The sequence below is a fragment of the Vitis vinifera genome, chromosome 16, assembly GCF_030704535.1.
Source record: "Vitis vinifera cultivar Pinot Noir 40024 chromosome 16, ASM3070453v1".
NCBI classification, from domain to species: domain Eukaryota; kingdom Viridiplantae; phylum Streptophyta; class Magnoliopsida; order Vitales; family Vitaceae; genus Vitis; species Vitis vinifera.
This window is the reverse complement of record NC_081820.1, coordinates 19,526,508-19,536,991: the sequence shown is the minus strand read 5'-3', so window position 1 is coordinate 19,536,991 and position 10,484 is coordinate 19,526,508. Positions and strand designations below refer to the sequence as shown.

Genomic DNA, 10,484 nt, shown 5'->3' with positions numbered 1-10,484 from the left:
ATTCTATTTAATTTAATTTGTATAGAAAATATTTTATTTTTAATAAAACTTTTATAATTCCAATACTATCCTTTAAACTCATAGTTTTGGTTTTAACTTAAATTTTCAATTAAACTAATAACAATTGGTTATTAGTTTACCAAGACAACCTCATGAAGTTTAAAATTATTTTAGAAACATTCTCACAAGGAGGTTTACTATAACTTTTATAAAACAACACCTATAATCTTGCAAATGGTTTAAAATAACAAAAAAATTTAGTGCTAATATTTGAATAAAATTTCTATTTTCTGTTTTTAAATTTTAAAAATAATAATAAATTTAATATAAAAATTAACTTTTTGTTCACAAAATATAAATTTACCTTATGTCTTTAAAAATCACTTTAAAAATAGTAAAACTTTTTATATCTTAACCTTTTTTAAAATGGTTTTCAAAACTATTATTTTTTCAATGTAAAACCTCTAAAAATTCTTATATTTTCTATAAAAATTACTATTGTTTCTAATTTAAAAAAAAAATCATTTTGTTATAATAACAAAATAAAATATCACAGCCCAATAATGGAAACAAAAATTTATTTGGAAATTGTTCTTTTCAAATTAAGTGTTTTCTTCTATTAACTTAAGGTTTTTATAGACTAAAATTTAACTAAAAATTATTAAATAAATAAACAAAAAAAAAAAATCCATTCTAAAAATTACTTACACCCTTTTTTAAATAAATTTTAAAAAATTTATTTGCATCAGCGATTTTTTTTTTTCCACACAATCTCCCAACCCCTGAACAACCCCTCCAATTAAAGCGCAGCAAGTGATTCACTTGTGATGGTAAGTTGAGTACCTTGCGCCTGTGGGTGACCCCTTGAATGAAAGTTATCGTCTTTGATACATCCTTGAATCAGCCGTAGGTCAAATACGTTAGCCACCTTTTTCAACTATCCCATTAGCTAATGGCTAATGCCCAAGTTGCTGATTCATGTGACCTTTCCCAAACCCCAATCCATTCACCTTTGTGGATTTTTTTTCAAAATCCCAATTGATTGTGCTTCAGAACCCCATTCTCTGGATTCAAACCACCATGATTTCCACCACGGAATTCATCTGGGTTTGCTTCAAAAACCCAATCGGTTGTTGATCATTTTCCGGGTCTCCTCCAAAACCCCATTTTTTTGGATCCACATTGTAGCCACCATCACCAAAAACTAAAGTCGTGTTTGGTTTGCGTTTCAACAGCTTTCTCTTCTCCTTTCTCTTTCCCGAGTGTTTGCTCTTCAAGAAAGTTAGACAATTCGTGGGTTGGTTTGAATGATGCCACTGAGTGAAGATTTTGTGGGTTTTCTTGGTTGTTGTATTAGGACTTGTCTGGGTTTGTGGGGTTCTACAACTTTGATTTTATGGGGTTGTTAATGTTGGTGGAGAGGCAGTCTGATGGGGCAACTTCTCCCGTATACAAAATGCAAGAGTTGGTGGGGAAATACTCAAGCAGAGACTTGAGGAATGAGAACACAGAGAGCATCCAAATAACCACTTCTTGAAACTATGGCCTGTTTAAGACTTTTTGAATATTTGTTTTTGTATGAAAAAACATTTTCGATGTTTGGTAAGGATTGCTATTCTTCTTTTCAGTGTCCTCTGATCTCAAAACCCTTGTTTCAAGACAATTTGAAGGTATATCCTCTTGTTTTTTGCACTATTCAGAGAACCATACTTAACTAGGAACTCTAGGTCAAAAACTCTCGAATATCATAGGAGTTCATACACTCAATCATAGGAGTAACTTGACCAGGTTTATAGCCAACTCAAGCTTAACTTGAAATAAGAAACACTCCATTCGAAAACTTAACCCCACCCAATCTCTAATCCAGTATGTTAAAAGTTGAGCATAATCCAAAGTCATTTTTCTAAAATAAAAAATTAAGCTCACTGTACTAACCAGGTTATAGGATTCAAATTTGTACTGGAACAGGGTCATCAGGGTCGGTTGAGTTGATGGTGCTAGCCTCCTGCCAATCCAGTAGCAAAGACAATCTGCTTACTTTTTTATCTATCCAAACTAGCTAGATTTTTGGCACACAGCATAGTTAGAAAATCTCACCCACAATCATATTTGAAGGAAAAGTTTATGAACAAAACCCAGAATATTGTAGCACCATTCCATAGCTCTAGATTTCTGATACAATTTTCCAAATCATAATACAATTTATTCCCAGGAAAATAAAAAATCCCTGTTAGATAACTCTTTTTTTCTGTTTAAATTTTCCAAATCAAAATATGATTAATTTTCATAGAACAAAAAAAATTTCAATTGTCAATGCAAATCTAAAACTAAGTTCACCTGCATAGATTCTTCCTCATGCTTTTGATAGTTGGGTCTTCAGTTGCTTCAAAACCGCTTTGTTTCTGGATTGTCCAAGCAACATTTCTCAACCTTCTTCAGCTAAACTGAAACAAGAAAAATCAGCAGTATGATAACCACTGGATCTTAAGATGAAATAGCACACAAGCAGCCTCCAAAGTTCCAACCATTTTATCCATTTAGCAATAAATGTCTGTATCTTTGCAGAACAGTTCAACAACTGAATCTAATAATCTGTATTCCCTATATCAGAATTAGGAGATCCAGATCTATTGCTTACCAAAAAACCATTACAAAACTTTCATGTTTGCATTATATTCATCATCCTCAATTGGGAGGTGATGAACAAGACAACCAGAATGCTCAGCAAAATGGTTTTTGTTGGTATTTTGCCTCAGCTAGTGATCATGAGTTTGTCACTGTTTCACTGAAAGCTAGGTAAATAAGAAAAGGAGAACTACAATGATCAAGCCTGGAAAATCTACAATACAGAGATGCAAAATCAAGACTAAAAAAAACCACAGAACTGCAGAAAAATAAATACAGAGAACTGAGGAAGCTAGGGCATACCCACACAAAGGCAGCTCTTTGTCTCTGCAATCATCTATGAATAGGATGAATTCACTGAAAGGCAAGTATAATTATAAACAGTTGAACATTTACAGAACTCTGCTGACTGGGGGGAAGATGCAAAAGAACACAGACCTCTAATTTCTGTATGCTATGCTATGCTATACGAGTGCCACATTACCACCACCAACTGCTTTAAAAGATAGCGAAAGATCAAAGCAAAGTTGGTCAATATCATTTTAATTAAGACAGCAAGGTTGCTGAAGCAGCAAGAATTTCATGACCATGCCTTATGGATCCAGACTGAAGCATTAAGAATTTTAATTGTCTCTGGAAGTGTCCTTCCGACTGCAACTACTTACATTCTTCTCAAGTCTTCCCACCCTAACTTCATGTATTCTATGGGAATCCAGGTTGTAAACTGGTGATTATAGGCAGCAAGTTTTCACCAGTTAGTCCTTGGATAATCCTAATATTCTTTTGAATTTTTATGCACAAATGTGTGAATTTTACCATTTCTTTATGAAATATAAAACTTCTTTAATTCAAGCCTTAAACCAAGATCATGAAACGCATTTCAGTGCTATAAGCTCCCATAATCCTCCATTACCCCTTTCCTAATAGGGTTCACAATATCAATATAAATGCTATAAAACTTTCATGGATATCATGGGAGTTATGGTACTGTAGCATAAACATTGGTACATAGAAATGTATTTTGAAAAAAATGAAAAATGAAAAAACATAAGTAGAAAGGTAGAAAGAAATGACAAATGACATAACTGAATCCACAATAAGGCCCTCCAACAACTCAGCCCAGAAAATCTAGATCTTCCAAAACAAGCATATATAGAACCATCAAAAACATGACAAATTGCAAACCTTGAAGAGCCCACGTGATGAGGTGGATGAATGATCAAGATTGATCAAGAGAATACCAAGAAGACTGCCAAAAAATTCCAAGAATTGTAGCTATGAAGCCAGCCAACAAGGCAGAGGAATAATTCCAGTTATATGATAAGCATGATCTACAACTGAGGAAACGTAATTCAAAATCTAAACTCATAGGAAAAGGCAGATACAGCATCAATGGCTTTAACTATAACAGAACAATTACTGGACAACAATCCTAATGGCCTCTAATTACTGGTCCAGCAAGCACATTGTTTTAACTCTTAGCACAAAACTGGTAGGATTTCATTTCTTGCACATACTCTAAAAATAGCAGACTATGTACCATTTATAGATCATAACATGGAATCTCTCCCACACACTCTGGAAGGTATCCTGGAAGTCATAAACTAAACCAGTACTTCAAGCAAAAGAAACAGGGTTAGAAAAGAAATTTTCTTCCCACTGAATTTTGTTATGATATGGCCAGTCAATATAAAGCAAGAACTAAAGAAAAGGGAACAAAAACCATAAGAAAATAAAGCATGCAGGCTCCATTTATTTCAAGGGAAAATGACACTTTGGTAAATAACAGTAGTACTGTCATGCTCGTACTGGTGTTATGCATTAATATCAAAACACTTGCAAAATGAATGATGAATACAAGATGGACAAAAGAATTATTTAATATATGTTAATTTTCATTTTTGGAAGTTGCTTTCAAATTTGGTGTTATAGTCAAGACACAGGAAACACCATAAAGCAGCCAAGAAATCAAGGAGTTGCGACTGTATTGCATAGATCTATCCACTTTTGGCATATTATACAAGTCAAACAATAAAAAACATGTGCTAAGATTTTTGAGTTTCTTATCATGTTCTTCACAGAGCACAAAAACACATTCATACAACAATGATTCACAAGAGGCAGGGAACTTCATGTAGCAAATGAACACATTGATTCAAACAAACAGCTGCAGTCTTGTGAGCTACCTCTTTAAGGTTGCAAACCCTAAACTGGCACCATTGAACTTCAGAAACAGATCTTTGTATGAATGCATTATATTTAACCAAGTCCACACACAAATAAAAGAGGAAAAAAAGTAGAGCATTTCAATATGATTCTGCTTTCAATGGATTCCTTGCCTTCAGAAAATAGAAGAGAATGAATCAAGAAGCACCATCACCCCATGGAATAGTGACAAACCTCTTATACTAAAGCAACTGGTATGCAACCACAATTTATGGTTTCACCACATCCTCTACCATTTGGACCTACCACGACCACATCCATCATTTTATTTATTTACATATCAAGTGTGAAATATTTCATTCTCTCTGTAACCAAACAATCAGAAATGTAAAAATTCAAAGATTCCATTGTTGTTTCATTTATTTTCTTAATCAAACAAAGCAAGTAAGGCAGTTCAACAACATTTAGGAGACAAAATTATATAAATCCCCATAGGTACAGCACTAACAGGCCTGAAATTTGTTCATTAGATAAATGGTCAAGCAGGAATCATGACTTTAAATTCAAAAACGGCTAACACAACCATGTGGCCAGAATCCAATTACAAACAGGGAATCAACGCCAAATTAAGGTTAATTCAAATACAAATATCTGCAGTTTTCTCTGAAGTTCAGCTAATTGGAGGGAAATTTGGGAATATTTTTTGGATTCTGTGAGTTTAAAATTATTAGTTAATTTGCAGATATTGCAATGAAAAAAAAAATGAAATTTGGGAAATTTTATAGTCAAATGTATAACTATCAAACACACAAATGCGAGTGCATGCACACACACAGAATTTCCCTTTTGTTTAGCTACATAGTCACTTGGTTCAAAGAAGCTAACTATTAAGAGTTCTTGAAGCTTTGATAAATTGATACAACAGAAAAAATGAGCAATTGAGCTCTGCAAATTTGGAGACCTTGAAGGACCAACATAAGCTAAAATACACAATGTTCAGATGATAGCATATCATCCAAATCATCACTCACTTAACTAGAAGTTATTACTAGTGCAAAGATATCTTCATTCACCTCCACTAAAATACAACAAGAAAGCACATGAAAAGACAGCAAATTTTGTAACGTGTCTGTGTGTCTGTGTGCATATATTGTGACAAAATACAGTGAAGACATATCCCACAGACAGTAACTATACCAGCATGTCTTGCTTCCCAATTCCCAATTCTCTAGAGAACTTGGTTCACTAGTTGAGCAAAATATTGCCACCACAGCCTTGGCAAAATAAAGTTGACCTGCATTTGCAATGTTTCTTTTTCTTATTGAGCCTCTTTTGCCCTGTGCAAGGTTCTTTTATTAATAAAGGATCTCACTTCCTTCTTGTAGCTTTGAATATTATTCTCTTCTGTAATGAAATTCTGTAATAAACTGAGATCTTTATGAATATATGATTAAATACACACTAAATCAACAACAACAATAAAAGGTGATCCCTGATGTGATCATGAAACCCAGACTGCAGATAAGAAGAAAGGCCTAACTGATAATGAACTTTTTGAAACAAAGTACATAAAAGGAATTAACAGGTTTCAGTATCACAGGTTCCAATTATACTTCTACCAAACTCTTTCATTTAAAGAATCATCTTTTTTCTGTCCACAATGTTCATTCAAAGAAATAGCTTTTTGTTCTGTTCACAAGGTTCAACCAAATGCATGATATGCTTTTTTCTTTTCTTTTAACCATTTCCAGTTCACAATACTTCATCTTTTTGGGCAAGCCACAATGACTTATAATAGTTGGTCCAAGCCCTCAATTGAATAAGCAAAGCCACCTAACAAACTTAGAGCTTATCCAGGAGTATGGGGATTTAGAATCAGCCTACTAACATCATCCAGTTATTCACCATAGGTTATGATTCCACTGTTCTCCATTCCCCTCGACCACAGATACCAGGCCAAGATCACAAGGATCTGAATGCCCAATGCCTTAATCCACTTGCTCTCCAGTGTTACAGTATGTTCATAGACTATTTCACCAAGTTCATGGGCTAATGAACATCAAACACCAAGTTGATACAAATAGATTAAAAAACCATATTTTTATTTTATTGCTTCTTTCTGCCCACAAGTAAATGAGAGGGGAACAATAGAACTTGTGTGGCTATATATAATCATATATAGGGTTGATAAGGGATTGGGAAAAATTTTCTATGTATTGGACAATGTCAAATCATTAAGAGCAAGGAATACTTAATGACTAGAAAGTAGAAGAAAGGTATTGGATTAAATTTTATTCTCTCATTTGGCATTTAGAATTTTAGATATAAAAAAAAATATTTTGCTCACACCTTTTGCCCATCAATGTTATGTTAAAAAAGAGGGCAAGATGGGAAAGTGGAAGGGCTTCTCTGCTCCTCCAAATCCTCAGCCAATTCTTTTACATTACAAATTATGTGGGTTCCAAACAGCAGAATTCACAATTTTAACAATTCCTTCCATTTCAAAACACAGTTGAGGGATAATGCATATAGGTAATATCTCATAGAAACCCCCCTTTACAGTGACTTCTTAAGAACTTTGGCAGGTAAAATCCGTATCACAGGTATCACCATGAATAACAGAAAAAACTTTTCCCCTGCTGCCTAGGTTGGAAAGTGCCTGCATAAAATAATATCAAACCAACTTTTCAGCAGTAGCAGACAAGAAGGGAGGACTACCCATGGCCCAGAAATACTCAAATTATAAAAAGCAAGCTGCTTATTTAATTCAAAGGACACTGATGAGATCCACACTGATTTAGATGACCTCCCGGACCTCACCACTAAAGGCATGGGCCATAGCTAAATATTTATATCCAATTATTCCTGGAAGCCCTGAAACTCAGTGCAAGAGGAAAAATGAAGAGGGGTCGTGTGGTTTGCTTTGTACCTCAATTATGACTATACAGGAACTATGGATTTTTTTTGCCACAACAATCTCAACACAAAGAAGAAAGGGAAAAGGCCCGCATTCATCAAACGTAAAAAATTCTTTTATTTACACTGATCATCCACAAAGATGATAAAATAATGCTCTACTGCAGTATAATACTGTTCATGAAAATCTATACCAAACATTAGGAACTCACCGAACTTTCTTTTGGGACTTGAAGGGAAAGCGGGAGGGAGGTGAAGGGGAAAATTCAAATGGTAGCTTGGGAGGCTCTGAATCACCTGAAAGCATGCCCACAACTTCTTTCATGGAAGGACGCCGGGCAGGTGATTTCTGGAGGCAGATGAGAGCAACCATGATGCATAAGAGAGCTTGTTCTCGGTCCAAAGACTGAATAGACTGATCAACCAGATTAATAAGCTTCCCAGCACGGGCAAGGTTCCGAGCCCAAGATATAAGATTTGCCCTTTGAAATTCCGCCATGGGTGAGGCGGTCACCTGAAGTGGCCGTCGGCCAGCAATGACAACCAGCAGCAGAACCCCAAAGCTATACACATCACACTTCTCCGACACGTCTCCACCACCACCATACTCAGGAGCAACATAACACATCGTTCCCCTCATGCTCGGCGTGCTGCTTATACCACCACTCTTTGGAATTTCCCCACCGGCCGAATCATGGCTGTTGCGTCGAGCTCTCCAAAGCTCACCACTCAGCCCATCCAACCACCAATCCACACTACCCTTACTCCCACCTCTGCTGCTCCTCTTACTCTTCTTCTTCCTATCTACATACATATCCTCATCTGTCGGCCACCAATTTTCTCCCCCAAAGTCCTTATCCCTCCCCTTTTGGCGCTTCATCTTCTTCTTCTTTTTCCTAGCAAGCTCCTCACAAAATTCCTCCTTCCACCACTCCCTGGCCGGCCTCCTCTTCTCCTTCTTCCAACTCTTTTCCTTCTTTTTCTCTAACTTGTCCAAATTAGCACCACTAGAAGATGCCCCAATCCAGTGGTCATTGGGACTTTCCTTTCTTAGCTCCATTCCCATCCATTCTCTCACATAGTCCTTTACAGAACCCACCTCCATCGCCCCATTATCCTGCCGCGGCCACCCATCCTTCCCGACCATGTTCTTCTTCCTCTTTCCCCCGACACTCTCAACACTAACCCTATCAAAAGTCTCTGATCCCGGAGACGATGCCACTGCATCCACGGCGAAGCTCTCTGGCGACTGCTCCACATTCACACTCATCTCCTCGAACCCCGTTGCCACGCTCTCTGTATCCTCCACCACCGACGCATTATCATCCACTGCACCTCCACCACAGCTCACTAATTCCTTCTTCTTCGCCTCCTCTCTGCCGTTCATCTTTATTGCATCATCCACCACCACCACCACCACCTGATCCTCCGATTTCGACTTTGCCAGACCAAAATCGCCGATTTTCGCCGAGAAGCACCGATCTAATAGTATGTTACTAGGCTTAATATCGCCGTGAATCGCCGGCGGATCCAAGCTGTGAAGATATTCAATTCCTTTGGCGACATCCATAGCAATTTCAAACCTTTTCTTCCAGTCCATCAGCTCCGAGCACTTGCGATCCAGCAAAGCATCTTGCAAGTTTCCGTTACTCATCAACTCATAGACGAGAATCATTCTCTGACGCCGCCGGTCAGAGGAGAAGCCGATGACCGGAACAATGTAATTTGAGTCGATCCTGCCAGCGAAGAAGAGCTCGTTCTGGAACTCTCGCTCTCCTTGGAGAGAGCCGGAGTCCATTACCTTGACGGCGATTTCTTTCCCTGACTTGAGGGTGCCACGATAGACGGAGCCGAACCCTCCCTGGCCGAGGCGGTTGGCAGCGGAGAACGACGACGTAGCATGGCGAAGGACAGAGTAGGAGTAGCGGTACGGCGGCTTGGCATCGGCGGGAACGGTGCGTTTCCGCCAGAGTTTCCTGAAGAAAACAACCAGGCAGAGGAGGAAAGAGAAGCCGGCGAGAACGCCAGCTACCGGAGTAAGGAGGCGAGATGGGGGCGGGGCACCGTGGTGGGGAGAGGGGTGGAATTGGGTGGTGGGAGACGCCGATGGCGGTGGAGATGGAACTGGGAATGGCGGAGGCTGGCGATATGGCATAGTGACAAAGACCCAAGAAAAACTGAAAAAATTACCAACGATGATCAAGGAGAACGGAGGGCCATGATTGCATCAGAGAGTCTGCCGTGAGAATTGAAGTAAAATTCTCCTCTGCTTCTCTTCTTCTCTTTCGCCCTTCGTCTTCTGCTTTTCAGTGACGAAGTTGAAGGAAATGATTCTTTCTGAAAGAATTCTGTGGCCTTTTGTTTGCTTCTTCATTTGTGCTTTATTTACACCTGTGTGCCCTTTTAGGCGGGCGTGTCCTCCACATCACCCACTTTCCATAATTATATCTTTTTTTCTTTATCATAAATTCAGTGCATTTAAAAGAGTTTGATTTAGAAGGTAATGTTTTATTCGACTTGAATTATAAATCCTCTTTTAAAGTAATTATGAATTTATGATAAAAGTGACCTTTTTTGCTAAAGGTAGTTTTAAGATTTTTTATTAAAAAAATATATTACAATGTTATAAAATATTTATTCTTATAACACAGATAAATATTTGTAATATTTAAAATAAAAATTATACCACATTTCAATATTTTTTTGTTTAAAAAAATGAAATTTCTCTTATATTTAACAATATTTATAATTAAAATATTTAAATTTTATAAATAAAT

The 10,484-nt window shown here is 37.2% G+C and overlaps 1 protein-coding gene across 1 annotated transcript; it reads right to left on the bottom strand.

The window, feature by feature from the left end:
* Positions 1-7,801: 7,801 nt before the first annotated feature.
* LOC100260029 (receptor-like serine/threonine-protein kinase At4g25390) lies at positions 7,802-10,159 on the bottom strand. The gene has a single exon (XM_010664047.3). The coding sequence runs from the start codon at positions 9,860-9,862 to the stop codon at positions 7,916-7,918; it is 1,947 nt and encodes a 648-aa protein (XP_010662349.1). The 5' UTR covers positions 9,863-10,159; the 3' UTR covers positions 7,802-7,915.
* Between the last annotated feature and the right edge of the window lie 325 nt (positions 10,160-10,484).

Bases quoted from the DNA above. Each gene is read 5' to 3' on its own strand.
- LOC100260029 (XM_010664047.3), bottom strand. From the start codon at position 9,862: ATGCCATATCGCCAGCCTCCGCCATTCCCAGTTCCATCTCCACCGCCA.